Below are 23,099 nucleotides of genomic sequence, written 5' to 3'. Positions count from 1 at the left end.
GGGCTATACTAAATACAAATAAAATGGATATGTACCAGATACTGACTAGCTAAGTGCACACACACACAGAACTCAATTATCCATCTAAGATACATCATTGCCTAATAAAAGTTTCCTTCCATCCACAATCATTGAGAAACCCTGATCAGTAGGGAAAGGTTAGCAAAAAAAAAAAAAAAAAAAAAAAAAAAAAAAACACAAAAAACTGTAAAATAGTGTAAGTAAAGTAAAAAGAAAAAATATATATGCTGCAAAAAAACTCAGTAGCTCAAAAAATTTTCATAAAAAAAGTTGACAAAAATATTCATTGTAGATACTTAATATATTGTCTTCCCACCCGTTGCCCTGCTTAGCACTGCTAAAGTAATGCAAAGACTAAACAGGACAACGGAAACAATCATCATAAAATAGTACAGTAATAGAGATAGCTAGACCAAGAGGGTGTTGGGTCTCCTGGGAAGAGTTCTGCTGAGAGGTCTAGTGACTGGTCATGCGGCTCAGTGTCAGGAATAATGGTTGTATGGTGGGAGAGGGTGCCCGATGCCATTTTGAAAGTGATGGTGCTGACGGTGGGCTAGATATTCGGCATAGCTCATTGTCATCTTCTCGCTACGGTATCTAAAGAGAAAACAAAAAAAAAATATGCATGTAATAAAATACAATAGCAGACAGCATGTCCATGACTTTGCATGGATTCGCTTAGGTTACTTCACATTATGCAGCCTTTAACCCCTTGCCACCTTCAACCTGTATAATAACTGGCACAATGCCCTAAGCTAAAAGCAGTCCACATTTTGCGCAGCGTTAAGTTCATAAGTACAAATGTCATAGGCAATCTGGGAATCAGAATGGCTCCAGGTCATGTGTTTACTATATCAGCTCTGATATACATGCAGGCTTGAGGTTTCATCACTGACAAAAATTTGATCTTTAGATGAATTCAGCACCTTTCATACAGCAGTGTTCATCTGCATTGCCATCAGGTCGTTTTACTACAACAAAAAAAAAAAAAAAAAAAAAAAAAAAAAAAAACTTTATGCTTCTTCTAAATAGATTTTAAAAAAAAAAATGTATATTGGTATGGAAATGAGTTACAGATGTGGAGTTCACACATATGGACACTACTAAATTTGGCCTGGGTATGTAAACATTAATGACCACTAGTCACGAAAGGGATAAATAACCAAGATTTAAACCTTTCATATAAGTTTGTTCAAAAGAAGTTTTCAATCTAAAGGTGCTACTAAGGGGCAGAAGTAACACAAGAGGCTAAATAATTTCCACTGAAGAATGGCTTGCATGCAAACAAACCATGTAGACCAGCTAATATAAGTGCTCCATTTTGCAGAAAGACTTGATAAAAGCTTTGCCCAACACCAGTAAATGACATGGCTCCCCAAATCATCATTGACTGAAAACTTCACACTAGACCTCATGCAACTTGGATTCTGTGATTCTAGACTCTTCCTCCAGACCCTGGGATCTTGATCTCCAAAAAAAAAATGCAAAGTTTTCCACAGCTCGTGATGATTTGGGGAGCCATGTCATCTGCTGGTGTTGGTCCACTGTGTTTTATTGAGTCCAAAGTCAGCACAGCCCTCTACCAGGAAATTCTAGAGCACTTCATACTTCCCCTCTGCTGACCAGCTTTATGGAGTTTCAGATTTCATTTTCCATCAGGGCATGGCACCTGCCCACACTGCCAAAAGTACCAATACCTGGTTTAATGATCATGGTATCACTGGGCTCGCTAGACCTAAACCCCATAGAAAATGTGGGGTATTGTCAAGAGGACACCAGACCCAACAATGCAGATGAGCTGAAAATCACTATCAAACCAACCTGGGCTTCCACAACACCTCAGCAGTGCCACAGGCTTATCACCTCCATGACATGCCACACTTATGCAGTAATTCATGCAAAATGACTTATGCAAAGGTCTTATGTAATATTCTAATTTTCTGAGATACTGAATTTTGGGTTTTCACTAGCTGTAAGCCATAATCAAAATTAAAAGAAAGAAATGTTTGAAATATATCACTGTGTTAACGCATCTATATAAAATATAGGCTTTTCACTTTTTCTACCTCATCTGACTTCCCAGCACTGCCCATTTTTTGAGAATATGAAAACAAGTATAATTCAAAATACAATAAAAATCCATCCATGCTACTTACTACTGCTAAGGATACTGCAGAAGGTAACTACCGAACAGGCAGAGGTCACCATTACACAACTCTATACAGTAACACACAGTCACCCAAGTCAAATTGTGAAAATTCAGCTCTCAAGGGCATGGCTGACCAGGTTTAGTAGGATTAGTGTCTATAAGCATGGTCCTATCAAGTTAAGCAATTCATGTTTAACCCTTTAATGGACAGAGTGCAGAGGAAGTACTGAAACAGTTAAAGTATGAAGGACATCAGTGCCCTGGTTTAAATGTTTAGTGAAAACCCATATGGATACAATGCAGAGAAAACCGTGAAATTTCAGGGCACTGGATAACTTTTGAAAACCTACAATACAAAATGGCCATTCTGGCTGCTGTCTGGCCTGCACCACTTCCACTGCTGCCCCAAGCATTACCCATCCAGCTGTGAAGCTGCCACCAACCCTGTGAATGCCTAAAAAAGGAATGAGGAGCATCAACAGGATGGATGCAAGATAGCGCTGGGACAGACAGGCACAAAGTCAACACACAAAAGAGGAAAATAAGCATCTAGAGTTCTTTACCCACGCGCTCCAAAGGGAACTCCTCCTTTACAAGGCAATTAGCAGAGACCGACACAGAGCCTCTCCTGATGAGGGAGAGGCAGAGACCATATCAGTCCACTAGAAACTGATAGTTCTGGTTGGGATGCCTATTTGGAACTTCAGCTGTGAGATTATTCTGCAGTCCAAATAAAAAAAAAAAGGTTCCACACAATTTTACTGTAGGTGAATGTATATACTAGGGATGTAACGATATCGAAGATATCGCGATATCGTATCGTCGTCTCGATATCGTCGTGGTCGTGTCTCGATATCGTCGTGGTTGGGTTACAATATTAAAAGGACAGGTGTCCGTCAAAAAGCAAGAGGAATAAACACAGTCCCGCGGAACAAATCATTGTTAACTACATAGACCAGAGTTTAAGGATTTTTTTTACTGTTTTTTTTTTTTCCCCTTGCAATGTAGATATTTTGATCTTTCTGATGAAAAACGTGAACATAAGCTAAATGATAGGTCAGTGGTTTTTTTAAAGGCTTTTTGACTGACTATTTTATTTAAGTTTAAGTTATGTTCCTAAATACCAGTTTTAAAAGGCTGCCTTTATTTGCCTTGCACATTTAAACCTGACTTAACTTGATCTTTGTTTGCACTTAAAGGGAATTGCCTATTGTTTGTTTACAATTGTTCTAGCTGCTTCTTAACTTGAACATTGCACAGAAGAATCAGTTATGCAACCAAATATTACTATACAGAATATTGATGTTCCCCGACTACAACTTGCACTTTAAAAGCACTATGTGATCAGTGTTTTATGTTGTCATGGATCCATAAATACTACAATTAATTGCCTGTTGACTGGCAAAAGCAGAATAAATGTCGGTATTTTTTCGCTATTATCATCACAAACACTATCATGAGCTATTTTTTAACAATACCATGAGCTTTTCCACAATATCGCAATAAATATCGTACCGTGAGGTCAATATCGAAATTGTATCGTACCGTGAGATTTTGATATCGTTACATCCCTAGTATATACATATATTTAACAAAAAAAAACCCCACAACAGCACTGTGTATGTCAGTTGCTGTTGGTGGCCATGAGAATATTTGGTGGTGTGGAAGCATACATACACATATAGCTGGTATTAGAAAGTGGACTGTATGCTTAATGGAAAAGAAAGCCTGATCCAGATCAGTAAGCTGATCTGCCTGTAAAATCCCCTGTGCACGGAAACTTAACAGCTTGGCAACTAATGAAGTTGATGAATGTAGGTCAGGGCAGGACAAGGGCAGCCCCAGTGAAACCAGAGCTGCAGACACAGGCTTACACAGGATGTTCATAAAGTGTACAGCCCTCAGTTCACTGTGCCAATCCCTCTATAGTAAAAAGGGTTGCAAAGCCTGGTGTTTGTTTTTGCAACTAGCTCAAATACTCTGAACAATAAATCAAATATGATGAAACCTAACACTATTCTAGAGTCTGCATCTGTGGACCTGTGCTACAAAATAAGGATAATTTTACTTTTTTTTTTTTATGTACGGTACAAGATACAGGCTTTCACTGACCAATAGCAATGGTTAAATGCGGCAACCTTCAGATCAGGACACTGGCAAAATTATTAGAACAGCCCATATAACCCTTCTTGCTCCTTGCAATGCTCAGTTTTTTAGATAGCAATCCGAGGAAAATTCCAGGACGATGAAGGGGAGTCCTGTGCCCTGTAATATACTCCTAGAAAACAGGTGTGATGGATGCCGGTAGATCAGCCGTTACTGCTGCCTTGCTTCAGAGATCCCGTAACCCAGTAATTACATGCCACCCAGTCACAAGCCATAAATCAGCGTAGGGTGGTAAGAAGCAGAATACTTATTGAAGAACAGACTTAAGTATATACATCTCTGGGGACAACCTCCCTCCCTCCTTGTTGGCATAGACACACAGGGTGGAGTAAACTGAACATCCAATAATATCAGTCACAGGTACATGCAAACATTTCAACAAATAATGAAAAAAAAAAAAAAAACTGGGCACGCAGCCGAACTTTGTCAGTGGGGAGGACACGGAAACCTTCCCCTTTCTTACTCTACCCTCTGGTCTTCATGCTTGGCACATGCATAGTACAAACAGTTGGCTGGAAGAAGTGTGGCTGCCCGGTACCTTAGGAACATGGGACGGCGGTCATACTTTACATCAGAGAAACAAAATGCTGTATGGCCAGTGTCAGTGTACTAAACAGATGTCCTGGCTGGTTCAGGAAGCCAGTTTCCCAGTGAAGAAAAGGGAGTTAGGAAAGATGCTAAATGTGACTGGTACGGTCACAATATGGTTGATAAATATTGCTGTCCCAAGTGAAGGAGCCTTTCCAACTTTCATCAACCACATATATAAGACCCAGGATAACGGGTAAAACAAAATGCTGAGTCTGATTAGGGCAGACCAGGCTGGGCTTCTGTCACCCTGTGCCCCTAATAGACACAGGAGGACTTAAACATAAGATGGGCATGGGGAGCTGAAAAAAAAAATAGAATTTTTGTAAGAACTTACTGTAAAATTATTTTCTCTGAGTCCTCTGACAGACGCAGCCACTTCATAGTTTCCTCACAAATGGGATGTCCCAAAGCAGTGTAGGCATGAGGGATGGGAAGAAACGCAACCAACTAAAACGGTAACAATCCATCAAGGCCAGAAAAAATAAAAACGTAGCCAACAGGGCAACATAAGCTCAACCAACAGGAGCTAACCTCAAAATGAAAATTCAAGCCAGGTAGAGAAAAACAAGTCTCTTCAGCAAACAGCAGCCTGCAAAACTTTGCGGCCAAAGTAAATCTTGTAGAAATTTTGTTAAAGTGTGTACTGACGACCAAGGTCACCGCCTTACACACCTGAGTCACAGAAGCCTGGTGGCGAAAAGCCCAAGAGGCACTCATGGCTCTAGTAGTATGTACCCTCACAGGGAAAGGAGGAACCTGAATTGTGAATAGGCCTGAACAATAGTCTGTCTGATCCATTTGGAAATGGTTGCAGCGGACGCAGCCAAAGCCTTACAAGGTCCCTCAAACAGGGAATCAGACTTCCGAAAAGATTCCGTGGTGGACAGGTAAACCCTGACCGCCTGGACTACATCCAATGTATGCAGAGAAAATTGCTTGGGATGCTTGGGCTTTGCGCAAAGCGAAGGCAACACAATATCTTCATTGAGGTGGAAAGCAGACACCACCTTAGGGAGAAAATATTGGTTGGGTCGCAGAACAATCTTATCTCTCTGAACGATCAGATAAGGTGAACGGCAAGACACCGCCACCAACTCAGACACCCTGCGAGCAGAGGTGATAGCCACCAAAAAGGCAACCTTCTGGGACAACACAGGCAAAAACCAAATTCAGATCCCACGGAGGCAAGGGGGATCGCCGTGGAGGAGCCAGATGACGCACCCCTTGAGCAAAGGTGCGAATCAAGGAATTAGTCACCAAGGGACACTGGAAGCAAATGGCCAAGGCCGACAACTGACCCTTAAGCGTGCCCAAAGCCAAACATTGCTTCACACCATTCCGCAAGAAGGCCAAGACCCTCGCCACCGAAAAGGAACGAGGATGCAACCCTTGCGACTCACACCAGGCAATATACTCCTTCCAGGTACGATTAACAATCTACCTGGAGGTAGCCTTTCGAGCCCTCAACAAGGTAGGAATCATGGCATCAGAGAGACCTCTATCCCTCAACACCTGGCTTTCAACAGCCACGTTGTTAAAACCAAAGACTAAAGCAGGATGGAAGATCGGTCCTTGAGAAATCAGATCTTCCCTCAGAGGCAGCCGCAAGGGAGGTCGATGACCATCCTTATGAGGTCCGCGTACCAAGACCGGCAAGGCCAGTCTGGGGTCACCAGAATCACCTGCACCCGTTCCAACGCCAATCTGCGGAGATACATAAACAGTTGAATCTGAGGAAAGGCATAAATCAGCTGATACCAGTGCCAAGGCACCACCAACGCATCCGCGCCCTCTGCCAGAGGATCTTGAGCCATGGCCATGAACCTGTCCACCTTTTTGTTGACACGAGACGCGAACAGATCCACATCTGGTGTCCCCCACCGGGCACACAGGAGACGAAACAGGAGATGAAACACCTCCGGATGCAGGGACCATTCCCCCTGATCCAAGGACTGACAACTCAGATAGTCCGCCTGCCAGTTCTCCACTTCAGGAATGTGAACAGCGGCAAGAGCTGGAACGTGCGCCTTGGCCCAAGTCAATCTCGTCCACTTCCCTGGCTGCCTGGGCACTCCTGGTGTGCCCTTGGTGATTGATGCAAGCCACAGTCATGACGTTGGTTTGAACCCGAACCGGGTGACTGTGCAACCGAGACGCCCAATGAAGCAGGCAGAGTTTGATCGCCCTGAGCTCATTGATATTTATTGGCAAGGAAGACTCCTCCCTTGATCACATACCTTGGGCACAAAGTCCATCAGGCTGGCATCCGTAGTAATCACCGTCCACAACAGCGGCAGAAAAGACTTGCCCTGGCACAGAGCGGGCGACAGAAGCCACCACGAAAGCTCCAACCTTGTGAGACGGCTCAAACCACTGAGGGCCCTTGTTCCATTTGGCAAGAATCTCTGCCTGCAGAGGCCTGGTGTGAAACTGAGCAAATGGGATCGCCTCGAAGGCAGACACCATCAGCCCCAGGGACCTCATGCAGGTCCGCAAGGAGAAGAGATCGCTGTCCCTGAGGGCTCTGATCTCGCCCTGCAAGGTCTGAAGTTTCTCCTTCGGGAGAAAAACTTTCGCATGAGCAGAGTCCCAGACCATGCCCAGATAATGCAGACGCACCGACTGGGTCAGTGCCGACTTCTGGACGTTGATGGTCCACCCGAACTCCTGGAGTGTCTGAACTGTGACTGTCAGATCGCCCGACAGAGTGGCACACAAGCTTGCCCGTAGCAGATCGTCCAGATAACCGAGGACCACAATCCCCTTCTTGCGCAGCAGAGCGAGCACAGGGGCAAAAACTTTGGTGAAGACTCTGGGAGCCGAAGCTAGACCAAAGGGTAATGCCACAAATTGAAAATGTTCCTCCGCTACTGCAAAGCGGAGAAACCGCTGGTGACCGTCGTAGATAGGGCTGTGCAGGTACGCATCCTCTAAATCGATGGAGGCCAGAAAAATCGCCTTGATTTAAAGACGCCACCACCGACCAGACGGATTCCATTCAGAACTTCTGCACCCATACAAAGCGGTTCCGAGATTTGAGGTCCGGGATAGGACGCACCTTGCCCTCCTTCCTGGGCACCGTGAATAGGTTTGAGTCGAAGCCTCGAAACCTGTCCCGCTGAGGAACCGGGACAATGACGCTCTGTGCGAGAAGATCTTGCACAGCCCCCTTGAGATCCCTTAACTGATCCCAGGACAGGCGAAGACTCGATGAAAAGAACCTGTCTGCTGGACGAGATCGAAATTTGATCTTGTACCCTGTACGAATCAGTTAGTGAAACCATTTGTCTTGAATGAGATGTGCAGGGTTCCTGAAAGAAACGCAGACGTACCACCACCCCTGAACCTGGGTGAGGGCGTTCCTTCATGTGGAGGAAGACTTGGCCGTAGCACCGGACTGACCGGCCTTAGGCTTACCTGACCAAGCCTTCTCGTTTCCGCCGGAGGCCTTGAACGGTTTTCCTTTTTCCTGTGCCCCGAGGCACGAAAAAGCCCCCGGTGAGCATTGGAGGGACCCCACTTACTGTGGGGTGCCTTGCCCTTCGTGGACTGGGGCAGAAGAGTACTCTTATCCCCTGTGAGTCCCTTGATCATCTCATGCAAGGAGTCCCCAAAAAGGCGTTCCCCCCCAAAAAGGGGAGATCAGACACTGTCTTCTTAGAGGCTTGGTCCGCAGATCAGCTCTTCAGCCAGATCATGCGGCGAATTACAATCCCAACCGCAGACAGAATCTTGCGACCAGGGGAGCCTCATCCAGGGCCGCGTCACACAGATACACCATGGCCTGGGCCATTTGGTCCGTGAGCTTGATGGAGGAGGAGCCGACTCTGCCAGCAGGTTGCTCTTAATCACCTTAATCCATTCCGTGACTGTCTGAAAGTGCAGGCGCCTGTCCACCGGATCCTTAAACACTGGGGAGTCCTCCACGGGAACCACCGCAGATCTATTAAACTGGGACACAGTGCGGTCCACTTTAGGTGACACGGTCCAAGGAATGGAAACTGCGTCTGCAAAAGAGTAGCGACGCTGAAAATGCGTAGGCACTGCCAGCATGTCCTTAATGCGCCGCCATTGCTCCTTCACGGTCTCGTGAAACTCCTCCGGGGAAGGGAAAACCCGACTTCTGGGCTTTGCGGGAGCCGAAGACAACCCGCTTTACTGACTGTGTGGGCTCATCAATATGCAAAGTCTCCCTGATGGAGCGAATCAGTGCTTCTACCAAAGCGCGGTCCCGCGCTGCACCGGAGGACTCATCCTCCTCGCCGTCCGAATGTGAGGACAGGGATCCCTCAGGGAGGGCAGTGTCCATGGCAACCACTTCAGGCTCAGAATCAGAAGATTTAGAGGGCATCGGCCGTTATTAGGAACTTGTGACATGACAAGACCAACTTTGGATGCCAGAGCTTCCACAACTGCAGACAGGGATGCTAGGGAATGAGATCCGGATGACCCAGATGCACACACAAGATCAGCGGGGAAATTTTCAATCTGGGACTCCATTTTGGTAAATTGACAAAAAAAAAGGTACACTGGCCCTACGCTACTGCTAGAGTTCCCCTTTAGCAGGCAGACCCACTGACAAAGGCTAAATTTGTCTTTAGAATGCCCAAAAGGACTAAAAAAAACCCTTACTGTGTCCAGAGAAACATGATGAGCAGCCGCTCTCCACGCTGTCTGCAGAAGTGAAACTACTGGGAGGAAATTACCTCAGATCACTAGAGGCCGAACTCCCCCGAGCCACAAGAAAATGGTGGCATAATAAAGAATAGGCGAAGCACAGGGAAAATTTCCGCCGCCTATACAGTGTGGCCGGCCGGCCCACATCCAAGATGGCGCCCGAAAAAGGCGCCAACACACCCAGCAAGGCAGAAAATGGCTGCTGTCCATACATTGATGCAGCATTGCTGCCCACACCCAAAATGGCGGCAAACACGGCGCCAGCGATCAGGAGCCCAGGGAACAAGGCCACCACGGGAATCCACCACAGAAACCCCCCCCTTCTCTAAGGATAAGGTAGTGGTCATACACCCCCCCCAGGCGTTATACGCTGCTATAGCGCCCCATTAGGAGCAGGGAAGGCAGGACCTGTCCTGACAGGCCAGGGTGATCTTAAAGAGACCGCAGCTCTGACATCCCCAGGAGTGAGCCCAGACCCCCACCGATGATTGTCCCAGGGACATGGGGGGCAGTATCACTCACCATACCATGGACTCCGCTCCAAGGCAGCTCGCCTGCCACCCTGAGTGGGGGTGCTGCCAGCCAAGAAAGGTATGCAGCAACCAGGGCGTTCCAGGGTGATGCATCCCAGCGGAAAACTCAGTTTGCAGGCTCGTCCCCGTTCAGCGGGGCACCATCGTGGCGAGGCCTGGGCGGACCAAAACCTGTGCACGCTCGCTGGCCATAAGGATCTAGATAATCCAGTGCAAAACCTCAGCCCAGCTGTCACTTGTAGTTCACCAGGAGGATCCCCCTGACACTAGCTAGCGATAGTGAGTAAAGAAAAGTAAACATTTCTCAAAGAAAATAAAAAACTGAGACCAGCAGTGAAACCTAGGTCCTACTCCTAACACTAGGCAGCAAGAAACTGATTAGTAAGCTGGATGTGTCTGGGGGTAATGTCTGAGGGGACAGCCCCTAAGGGTGTGTCTAGTGAAAAGTTTTTCTAAATAGTTTCACTGCCTAGTCTACTCCTGTAGGTGGCGCATTACCCATTTGTGAGGAAACTATAAAGTGGCTGCGTCATACAGATGGGATGCCCCCAAGCAATACAACTGAGGGGTGGGCAACACCGCAAACCGTGCCAATAGGCCAAAGAAGGGGGAATAAGGTTACCAAATTAAAGAGTGACTTGAAGCACCTTATGGCAGAAACAGTAGGAGTTCGCCACCCCCCCCCCCAAAAAACACAAAAAAAAAAACTCAGTAGCTGCAAATACTGTAGCTGTTAACTTTTAATAGTAGGACTTACCTGTCTAGGGCTCCCGCGATGTCAGCACCCGAAGCCGGGGAGGAAGGAGGCGAACTTCTGAGGGGCAGCGCTGCCTCCTGGAAGTGGGGAAAGGTACCTGTCAAAAACAGATAACCATTCCCTCCTCCCCCCTGAAAGGTGCAAAGTGGGACACCGGAGGGGGGGGGGGGGGGGGGTTGGGGGAGAGGAGAATGCATATAAGTGGAACTCTGCTTTAAGCATTATAGAAATAACATCAGAAAGACCCCAATCTCAGAAATTGGGCATCAACAGCAAGCCATTCAAGACCGCAAATAATATCACTTTCATTGTTTAAAGTCTTTTTGACTAATTTCACAGTATAGAGTTGAAGATGAAGTGAATTGGAAGGGTTGATGCTTTCAATTATATTGGTAAATGATCGCTTACTTTGCCCAGCATTTATTTATTTCAAAAGAGGCACTATCATTTTCGATTGATGTATATGAATGGGGGTGTTCAATCTTCTGTTGTCTTTAAAAGTGATGAACGCCTGTCTTCTAGCACACGTTTCACATTTACTTAAAAAACAAGACTTTTTTAAATGAATCAAATGTCCAACACGTTACTGACCAAAAAAAAAGTCAAAATTATCATAGTTTCCATTTAAAGCAGTATTATACCCAAAAGCAAACAGTGCAGCTACCCAATTCTTAGACATGATGGCCCTCAAAAAGGAACAGAACTTGCTGTAACTGCTTAAGTGTTAGCTGGAGCTAGGCTTCAATTTGTTAGTGTTGCAAAATCTGGCTGAGTGCATCTAACACTACTCCGCCCTCCAGACAGACCATGCTGCTGTCCAAAGGTGTTTCCGTCTAGGGTGTAGACGCCCTAAGACAGGTGGTGTTTGAGCAGCCAAATGACCAGGTGAAAAGAGGGGGGGGGGGGAACTTAAACAAATGCAGCCATCAAATCTTTGGTTTGGTAAGCTGCAACATATTACATTGTTGGTATTGAGTTTAATACAGCTTTAAAGAACATTTCCAGTAAGAACTTTGCAGAGCAGAACTGTAGACCTGTGCTTGAGACAGCAGGTAGGGACATTCTGATAGTGCCCACAAACTGTCTCACTGGAGTTGGAAAATGGCTGAGTAACAAGACCTTCTGGTTCCTTTTTGTGCCACTAGGATAATCAGAATGTCCTCCATTTCGAAGTAGACGAAAAGAATTTGCAGTGGAGGAAAAATGCATATCAGTCGGATCTGATCCCACTGTTCCACTGCAAAGGCCTTTGGAACCAGGATCTTTGCCACAAATCTGTGAACCTGTTTTTTTTTTTTTTTTAAGCGGGATGCCAAAAGATCTATGCGGTATCCCTCAGCGGTGATCGGAGCACTTTAAGAGTGTAGAGATCTTAAGTGTTTAAGACTAAGGAAGTCACCTGCTGAACGTCTACTCCTGAAATGTGGATGGTGAACATGGCTGAAACCTGGCAGAATTAAGTCCACTGCTCGATGGGCCACGCGGATTTTGGCGTCACCCTGATGACAGCCATGGCTGTGGCATTGTTTGACTGAGCCTTTGAAGCTGGTTGATTCACCATAGCAGAGATGAGCAAATGGCCCTTAGCTTGAAAACACTGATGGAAAGCATGGCACATGGGCCAGCCTCGATATTATGGAAGCTTCTCGCCCAGTTGGTACATTTGACTACAGAGGTCTCGAGTAAAAATGGGCAAACATCACCACTATTAAGGCGGCCACAATGAGCTCCAAACACCGAATGCATCAGACCGATGGAGGCCATTGCGGGGAAAGAAATACCCAGGCTTGGGCTTCATCCAAGACTAGGTTCAAGTACCTAAAGTGGTTGATTGTACCCAACAGACCTTTGGAGGTTGAGGATCCATCCAGAGGGCTAAAGTCTCTGTATTATCCATTGCACATTAGCTGCCAGGTATCTGGTGTATTCCCTGCAAGCATAGTAGTGCAAGGATTGGGGGTAAGCAAGCTGGTGGGGCCATGGACAGGCCAACGGTAACAGCCAATGCTGCCGCCCATCACAAACCGCAGAAACCGCTGATTAAGGGAAAAACGGGAGTGTGCCAACATGCATCCTCCATATGCATTGATGCTAGAAGTTCCCTTTGATACAGCGATTCAATTTCAGACTGGACCAGTTCCATTCAAAAGCTTTGGATCTGCAAGGTGGTGTTGAAAGCCTTCATATCTAGGATGGGACAGACACTGCCGTTGGGCTACAGGTACATAAAAAGCTTGGAATAAAAACTCTGAAATTGTGCCTCCAAGGAAACTGTGAAAATCACTTCTGAAGCGTAAAGTCACAGCAAGGCAATCTGAAGGACCCACAATCTCCTCAAAGAGGCATGAGAACAACCTCAAACCTTTTGTCTACTAGGCCTTTAAAGACGGATTTGTTGGAGCAAAAAATTAAGCTGTATTCCCGGACAGGACCTTTCCACTTTCTGTGGCAAACTCCCTGAACTGGGTATTGCTGGTAAACATCCTAGGAGGGGTATATTACTTTGGTTGTGTCCAGTGTACACAAGGACGGAGGTGCTTATGCTTTGTGCTAACCCAGTCAGTCTCCGTAAAAAGTATTTCCCCAATCGGTCGGGGGGGGGGTTGGGAGTGAGCAGGGTTTTCAGAGGATTACTTTATATCCTCATGGTCTTGTGCAGTGTGCGCTGGCTTGTCCAATTTCCCTTCTGCCAGACACCCACCATGTGTCTCACAACTGAAGGCTATTGGATAACCCAGTGAAGGATAAGGAGACCACAATTTGGAGCAAGGTAGAGCTGGAGCAGCTGTGTGCCTTGCCTGTAGCAGAGCAAAGTGCTCAAAATGGAGCCTAAAACTTCAGAAAAGCAGGAGGTATCCCCCCTCAAAGGCAGGACTGTGCACACAGAACAGGCCAGTAGTGTGTCCAGATGTGTCACAGGAGAGGCGCCCAAAATCTCATATGGAATGCAGTGCACGCCATTTTATGGCTGTTGCACACTATTTAAAATGTGTTCATTGACAGACGAAGCTATCTTCTTGACCATTGGGTTATTGCTCCTAACTTCAGGAATAGGACAATAGGCAGGAAAAAAAGCTTACCACGCCTATGGGGCTGTCCCTGCAGGCATAAACCCAAACACTTGGCTACAGCCCTCCGTTTCATTGCAAGCAGTGTTTAGAAGACAACAACCGTATTACACTCATAAGTAGAGGGGCTGGTGCTGCGTCTGTCAATGAACTTCAGAGAAAAGGATTTTATGGTAAGTAAAAAATCTAGTTCTCCATTGTTCGACAGACGCAGCCTCATATCTTCTTGACAATTGGGACGTCCAAAAGCAGTATTAGCATGAGAGGTGGGAAAAAAAGAACGCAAAGAATGCAATTTCCGAAGGATAAACATAGCCAACCAGGTAACAACTGGAGCTCACCCTCAAAGCGAGAAAATTCTCTTTTAAACAGCAGCCTGCAAAACCTTGCTGCCAAAAGAAGCATCCGAAGATGCCATCACATCTACCTTATAGAATTTTGTAAACGTGTGCACCGACGACCAAGTTGCCGCCTTGCAAACTTGCATCACTAACACTGACAAACTTGAATCACTAATTGATGGCGAAATGCCCAAGAGGCACTCAGCGTTATAGTAGAACGCACCTTTACAGGGAAAGGAGGAACCTGACCCTTTAGTGAATAAGCCTGAACCACCATCTGCCTGATCCATCTGGATATGGTTGCAACAGACGCAGCCATACCTTTAAGAGGTCCTTCAGTAAGGACAAAAAGAATCCGATTTCCTGAAAAATTCAGTAGCCGCCAGGTAAACTAATTGCCCAAACCACATCCAAAGAAGGCAAGAAAATTTCATTAAAATGCGTGGGCTTAGGACAGAGAGAAGGCAGCACAATGTCTTCATTCAAATGAAAATCAGAAACCACCTTAGGAAGAAAGGACTGATTAGGTTGAAGTATCACTATCTCTGTGGACCACCAGATAAGGTGAACGACAAGATAACGCCACCAATTCAGACACCCTGCAGGCAGAAGTGATAGCCACCAAGAAGGCAACATTCTGAGATAATGTAAGCAGGAGAATCTCCCTAATGTTCTCAAAAGGAGGCCCTTGATACAGCAGATCTTCCCTGAGAGGAAATCTCCAAGGCGCATCGATGACCAACCTTACCAGGTCTGCGTACCAAGACTGGCAAGGCCAGTTTGGGGCCACCACCTTTTTGCAGAAGCTTTGGCTCGCATGCAAGTCCACAGGGATGACAGATTGTCAACAGCAACTGGATCGCCCCCTGTAATTTTTTTAATTTGTCCGGGGGAAGAAAGACCCTTGACAAAGTGGAATCCAGAGTCAGACCCAGATAGTCCACTCTCATTGAAGGTATCAAGTGGATTTTTTGAAATTGATTGTCCAAACACTGCAAGAGTTTGTTTGGAACGTGATCGCCAAGTTGCCCAACAGGGCTGAGTGGGAGTCCGCCCTCAATAGGAAATCGTCCAGGTACCCCAGTACCTGGACGTACCTGCTCCTCTCCTATAGCAAAGCAGAGAAATTGCTGGTGCCAAGCGTAGATAGGGATGTGTAGATATGCGTCCTTGATATCTATGGAGGCCAAATAGTCTCCCTGGTGTAGGGACGCTGCTACCCTGCAAATGGACTCCAATCAAAACCTCTGCACCCGCACAAAGCGGTTCAAAGCCTTGATGTCCAGGTTTGCACATACTTTGCCTTTCTTCCTGGGCACAGTAAACAGGTTTGAATAAAACATCTGAAAACATTCCCTAGAGCGGGAACCAGCACAATTATCCTTTGCAACAGCAAATCTTGTACCGTCGCTCAGAAATCCCTTAAACGGTCTGGAGACAGGTGCAGGATGGACAGGAAGAACCTGTCCGATGGTCGAGACCGAAATTAGATCTTTTACCCTGATCGGATCAGTTAGTGAACCCATTTGGCCTGAAACAAGGAAGGTTCCAGAAAGAAGTGAAGACGTCCCCCGACACCAGAATCGGGTGAGGGCCCCCCTTCATGCCAACTAGGATTTGTCTGCAGATCCGGATTTGCCTGGCTTCGGTTTACTTGACCATGTTTTCTTGAAACTCCCAGCTTTTTTTTCTTGCGACCCGGAGGTATGAAAAAAGCCGCCTATGAGCAGTAAAGGAAGGCCCCCATTTACTACATGGTGCCATGCCCTTAGAGGACTGAGGGAGAAGAGTACTCTTCCCACCCGTAAGGCTTTTGATCCAAACAACCTCTCCCCCGTGAAGGGAAGGTCAGAAAGAGCCTTTTTGGAAGCCTGGTCCACAGACCAGCTCTTTAACCACAGCATGCGTTTAATAGCAATCCCCACCACAGACACTCTGGCCACAAGGGGAGCCGCATCCAGCGACGCATCACATATATACAGCAGGGCTTGAGCCACTTGAAACATGAGCTCAATTCAGCCCCGGGGAGAGCTGTTCCATTTCCAAGACACCTTTTAGTAACTTCACCCATTCAGTGACGGTCTGACACCAGGGTGGTCACAAAAATTGGCTTCAATACAGCAGGGCTTGAGCCACTTGAAACATGAGCTCAATTCAGCCCCGGGGAGAGCTGTTCCATTTCCAAGACACCTTTTAGTAACTTCACCCATTCAGTGACGGTCTGACACCAGGGTGGTCACAAAAATTGGCTTCAATATTGAGCCAGCTAACACATGTAAATGGCAGGACAGACTCAATCCATCCATCAACAGGATCCGTAAAAGCCGGGGACTCTTCCACCGGGATAACAGTAGCCTTATTCAGTCTGGAAACTGGGTTTTCCACCTTTGGTGGCACGGTCCACAGAGTGGAAACCTGATCTGCGAAGGGATAACTGCGTTTAAAACATTTGGGCACCACCAACATGTGCTTGATGCGCCCCCACTGTTGACAATATAGTTTCGGGCAGGGAAACACTCATTCGCTATCAGAATGCGATGACACAGAGCCACCGGGGAGGGGGGGTGGGGGGATGTCAGCAGATAAGGCATTGGATGGTCCCCAGGAGGAGACCCCCACAAGGGGCCGTAATATATCTGGCCCACTACCCCCAGAGGTAGGAACCTATACGCCCTACGGGATGGGGGGGGCTGCTATACCTGGGAGGCCAGGGGAACAGAGGGAAACCCAAGGGTTCGACTATTCCAAGGAGTTTGTCCACATCCACCCCGAGATTGCCAGAGAAATGGGGGGACACTTACCATGCCACATTATCAGGTGGGCGCCACTCCAAAACAGTCCACCTTCAACCCGGGTTGGGGGTGCTGTCAGCCAAGGGGTACTCTGCGACTCAGGGCGTTCAGGTCCCAGCGAGATGGTCCACTTGCGGGCTCGTCCCTGCCCAACAGGGTTCTGTCGTGGCGAAGCCTAGTGCTGGATTATAACTTGCTCACGCTCTTTAGCCAGGCTGGGAGACCTTAAGGATCTAGCATATCCAGTCCGAAACCCAGCCGGCTGTTGCTTGTAGTTTTCCAGGAACTCTACTAAAATAAATTACAAAAAAAAAGTTCCCCCAAAAAAAAAAAAAAAAAAAAAAAACAGCTAAGACCGAAGTCCCAGCAGGGAACTAGGTCCTACTCCTAAACTAGGCAGAAACAAACTGAGGACTGTAGCAGAATGTGTGGGGTTATGCCTGCAGGGACAGCCCCATAAGGGTGGTGAAAGCTTTTTCCTGCCTAGTGTCCTATTCCTGAAGGGAGATGCATAACCCAATGGTCAAGAAGATAGGAGGCTGTGTGTCAATGAACAATAAAGTAATATTTACAGATATTAAAAAATAGAAGGGTTCCATAACTGTTTTGGGCTTAAAACCGTTCATACCCTATCCTTCTCCAGGTTGGAACCCATACAAATGATTCACAATATCAAACTTCATTATATAGTCTTCTTGCACAGGAAACTGATTAAGCATCTAATTAAAACAAGTATCTCCCATCTCAATGTCCTGAGTCTCAAATTGATGGCTGCACAGGCTAAGTTCGTTCTCTTTGTAGTTACCGAGAAGATCCTGGTTCAAAACCGATCAAAATGCATTTACTTAATTAAAAAATAACTATAAAAATCAATACAAAATTGACATCTCAATTACAAGACCCTATATTAAATGCCTAATACATTTTGGCACAAAAAATCACTGGAATGATTTATCTATAAAAAAAACTGTCAAAGCCCAAATGCACATCCCAAAAACAGGTGCAGATCAAAATCAGAATTCAACCCCCTGGGCTGTAGAGCGTCAAGAAGATTTATCCACTGAACTTCACGTTTAAGTTTTAATTCTTGATTCCCACCTCTATCATGGGGAAAGCTTCAATCCGCATATAACTAAGCTGTGCCACTGAATTTTGCATTTGTACAAAATGCCTTGCTAAAGAGAGTTTAGTTTATCACATAGTGTATTTGTGCCTGGCTCTGCTATCTTTTGAGTGGTCGCACCTACATAAAAAGAGACCACGTGGACATTTGATAATGCAACTACCAAACGAAGACTGACAGGTGTGGTACCCCTCAATCTCTATATTTATACCCCAGTGTGGGTGATTCAAAAACTTTCACTTAATCACAGAATTACATTGGGTACAGTTAAGGCAAGTATATGAGCTATTGTTGGGGGGACCCAAAAAGATTCTAAAATTGTTAAAAGAATTGTTGTTAAAATAATTGTTAGTGATCCAATTCAGAGAGAAAGTGATGAAATGGAAGACAAGCTGATAGGAAGGAGTCATCCCAGACAGGTAATTAAAAAAGTGAGAAATTATATAATGGACAAATGGAACTAACTAAACTCCCTTTAGCAAGGCATTTTGTACAAATGCAACATACAGTGGCACAGCTTCGCTATATGGGGATTGAAGCTTTTCCCCATGATAGAAGAGGTGGGAACCGAGAATTAAAACTTAAACGTGAAATTCACTGGATAAATCGCCTTGACACTCTACAACCCAGAGGGTTGAATTCTGATTTTGATCTGCACCTGTTTTTCTGATGTGCATGTGGTCTGACAGTTTTATCAAAATATTTCCAGTGATGAATTTTATGTGCAAACATTAGGATTTAATATAGGGTCTTGAATTTAAAAATGGGATTTTTTACTTACCGTAAAATCCATTGTCCACTGACGGACGTAGCTGCTGCTTTAAATCATAGACAGATGGGTAATAAGCCCCTCCCACTAGGAGTAACTAGGTAGAGCCTTTTGACACACCCAGGGGGTGGGGTCCCTGGGTTATTACCCCTGGCCTCACCATTGCATCTGCATCTTGGCTGTTGAGACCACGGTGTTAAAGGACAGGGGTCGGTCCGACTGTGATCCCTACCTTACTCAAGGCCAGGAAGTCCACTTCACGGAAGATCTATCACCGTGGAAAGCGTACATTGCTTTGTGTGAGGCGTTCAACCTACATCCCAGATCTTTCGCTGTCGGCAGGATCCTGGCTTTTTTGCAGAAAGGGGTTGCCCAACGCTTGGTTTTGGGCACTTAAGTGTCAGATCTCAGCCTTGGCTTTGTATTTCCAATGTCTGTTGGCTACTCACTCTTAGATTCGTACTTTTCTTCAGGGGTTTCGCCATTTGGCTCCCCCCAGGAGGTCCCCGGTGCCTCCTTGGGACCTTAATTTGGTTGTCGGTTCTTCAGCACCCTCCTTTGAGAGTATTTCATTGCTTGACTTATCGCAGAAGGTTGCCTTTTTGGTGGCTATCGCCTCTGCTCGTAGGGTGTCTGAACTGGCGGCATTGTCTTGCCGTTCTCCTTATCTGGTGATCCATAGGGATAAGGTGGTGTTACAACCTAATCCGTCCTTCCTACCTAAGGTAGTTTCTGATTTTCATCTGAATGAAGATATAGTGCTCCCATCACTCTGTCCGAAATCTTCCTATCCCAAGGAAATTGCTTTGCATTACTTCGATGTGGTCCGAGTGATACGAGTGTATCTGGAGGTTACCGAGTCGGATTCTGCTTGTGAATATGGATGGACCCCGGTAGGGTCAGGCTGCGTCTGCGGTGACCATCTCTCGATGGATCAGAGACGATGGTGAAGACTTATTCTCTTAAGGGCAAGGTTCCGCCTTTCCCAGTCACTGCTCACTCTATGTGGGTGTTGAGAGCCTCCTGGGCCTTCCACCATCAAGCATCGGTGCTGCAGGTTTGTAAGGCGGCCACTTGGGTCGTCAGTTCACACATTCACCAAATTTTAGAGAGTGGATGTGCATCTGCAGATGCGTCCTGTGGCCGCAAATGTTTTGGACGTCCCGACTGTCTGATTAAAGCAGCAGCTATGCATTTCGGTGGACGATAAAGAAAATGGGATTTTCGTATTTGCTGTAAAATCCATTTCTGAGTCCGACAGACGTAGAACCAAATTAAGGTCCCAAGGAGGTAACCGAGACCTCCTGGGCGGAGCCAAATGGCGAACCCCCTGAAGAAATGTATGAATCAAAGAGTGCGCAGCCAAAGGGCTTCGGAAGTACACAGCCAAAGCCGAGATCTGACACCTAAGAGTGCCTAACGCCAAATGTTGGTCAACCCCTTTCTGTAGAAAGGTCAGGATCCTACTAATAGCAAAGGATCTAGGATGCAGCTTCAGCGATTCGCACCAAGCAATGTACGCTTTCCATATACGATGATAAATCTTCCGAGAGGAGGACTTCCTAGCCTTGAGTAAGGTAGGGATCATAGAATTGGACAGACCCCTGTCCTTTAACACCTTGCTCTAAACAGACAAGCTGTTAAAGCCAGCGACTGTAAAGTAGGATGGAAGATTGGACCCTGAGATAGAAGATCTTCCCGCTCTTCCCGCAGAGGAAGTGTCCATGGACCTGCAACCTTCAGCCGAATCACATTGGCGTACCAGGATCTCTGGGGCCAAATCGGGAGCCACCAGAATTACCGGAATCCCCTCCAACTCGACCCTACGTAGCAGGCGAGATAAGTTTCAGCGGAGGAAACGCATAAATTAGCCCATACTGGCTCCAGGGAGCCACCAGGGCGTCTACTGCGTCAGCCAGAGGATCTCTGGACCGAGCCACACACTTTGAAACTTTCCTGTTTTGTCTGGAGGCGAACAGGTCCACATTCGGGGTCCCCCACCAGAGACACAGCTGGTGGAACACCTGTGGATGCTGGGACCACTCTCCCTGAGCAAGGGTTGACGACTCAGGTGCCCCCTTGATGATTGACATATGCCACGGCTGTGATTGTGGGACTGGACTCAGACAGAACACCCCTTGAGATTGTCCATCCAGTGGAACAGGCTCAACGTTGATCAGGAGCTTGGACGTCGTCCAAATGTCCAGGTCCCTTGAACATTCAGGGTGCCCAGCACTCCCCCCCCCCCCCCCCCCCCAAACCGGTAAGACAGGCATCGGTCGTCACCACCGTCCAGAATACTGGAAGGAAGGATTTTCCGAGAAGATTCAGAGAGCTGAGCCACCAATTCAGGGAGTCGCTGATCGCTGACTCAAACTAATCAGACTGTCCAGGGATAGAGGATCCTTGTCCCATTTGACAAGGATCTCCTGTTGCACAAGCCTCATGAGGGCCTGAGCATATGGTACGGCCACTAAGGGAGGACACCATCAGGCCCAGCACCTGCATAGATGAACTGAGAGACACCAGGTCGCAAGCCAGCAGCGACAGAATCGCTTCCCTTAACTTCTGTAACTTCACAGGAGGTAGAATACCTTTGCAGAAGCTGAATCTAGGATCATCCCTAGATACTCCACTGGTTGTTGGAGCCAGGGCATATTTCTGAAGGTTTAGATTCCACTTGAACTGCTTCCAATGTCACAGACGAGTCCTCTCAGAAAAGAAGATCGTCCAGGTATCCCAGAATCACTATTCCCCCTCGGTCATAGCAGAACCAGGATAGGGGCTAACACCTTGGTGAAGACCCTGGGAGCAGAGGCGAGACCAATCTAACGCAACAAATTGAAAATGCTCCTTGCCCACTGCGTAGCGGAGGAATCGTTGATGACCATGGCAAATAAGGACATGGAGATAGGCGTTCTTGACATCGATTGAGGCCAGCACATCCCCCTGATGCAAGAAAGCCACCAGTGTCCGCAGGGACCCCATGCAAAATTTCTGGACGCGCACAAAGCGGTTCAGAGTTTTGAGGTCCAAGATTGGACGCAATTTGCCCTCCTTCCGTGGAATGGTAAACAGGTTCGAATAGAACCCTCAAAAGCGTTCCTGATGAGGAACTGGTACATAACGCCTTGTGACAGCATTTCCCGAATCGCTTCCTGCAGCCCTGCAAGGCGGTCTGGGAAAAGCTGAAGATTGGAGGGAAAAAATCTGTCTGGTGGACGGTAACGAAACTCTCTCGGACCCAGGCCGAATTAACTCACGGACCCGGGAAGAAACGGAGATATCCCCCCCCCCCATAGTGGGTGGGGGTGCCCCTTCAGGCAGAAGGGGTCTGCTTTAAGGTGCTGGGGGCCGAGGATTTCGGCTTACCAGCCTACCCTTTCCCGGAGCCTTTTCCGCCCGAAGTCGGTTTGGCTTTCTGCGACAGACGCACGAAAAAAATGCTTCTGGGCTGTAAAGGAAGGACCTCGCTTACGCGAGGGAGACTTTTACCCATTCAAACAGTCTGAGAGACTAGAATGGTAGTTAGGGCAGGCCTGAGAATAGATCCCACTACCGTATACAGGTGTCGCGATAGGACCTCACTACGTCTCAACCGGATCAGGGAGAGAGGAGGATTCTGCCCCCGGTAAAACCATGGCCTTGTGAATACCACATATCTGGGGGTCCACCTGAGGGGAGACCGTCCATTTGCGTAAAGATCTCTTCCTCAAACGGGTAGCATCTAGCCAAACGTTTGGGAATTGCGGGCGTGCGATTAGGTCGCCACCATTGTTCCCCCACTAAAACGGACAAGACTTTGGGACAAGGGAAAACCTTGGCCGATTTCTTTGCCCTGAGGGATCCAAAGGATACCAAGGCTCCTTGCAATTTAAAAATCGCATCCGTGATTTTTAGGGTGTCCCTCACTGAGGATATCAAAGCATCTACCAGCGCCTTTTCCTGAGCCAAGGCAGATGTGGAAATATCGTCTTCCGCATCAGAAAAATCTGAATGCGGGGACGCATCCTCCAAAAGGGGGTCTACATCGCTGGCGACCATATTGGCCTCAGAATCTGAGGTCTGGGATGAGAAAGGAGAGGACAGAGGGCGTTTCTTAGTAAATGCTG

General features: G+C 46.9%; 1 protein-coding gene across 2 annotated transcripts in view; it reads right to left on the bottom strand.

Moving 5' to 3' along the window:
• Positions 1 to 225: 225 nt before the first annotated feature.
• Positions 226 to 23,099, bottom strand: part of AMMECR1 (AMMECR nuclear protein 1) — a 276,134-nt gene continuing 253,260 nt past the window's right edge. For both annotated transcript variants that reach the window (XM_082262925.1, XM_082262926.1), the window contains exon 7: positions 226 to 618. In XM_082262925.1, the coding sequence (XP_082119051.1) occupies positions 504 to 618 (115 nt within the window). In that variant the 3' untranslated portion in view covers positions 226 to 503. The remainder of the gene's footprint in view (positions 619 to 23,099) is intronic.

The sequence above is a fragment of the Pelophylax lessonae genome (genome assembly GCF_965119305.1).
Source record: "Pelophylax lessonae genome assembly, chromosome: 7".
Classification (NCBI taxonomy): Eukaryota; Metazoa; Chordata; class Amphibia; order Anura; family Ranidae; genus Pelophylax; species Pelophylax lessonae.
The sequence above is the reverse complement of the archived record's forward strand: the minus strand, read 5'-3'. Positions and strand labels throughout refer to the sequence as shown.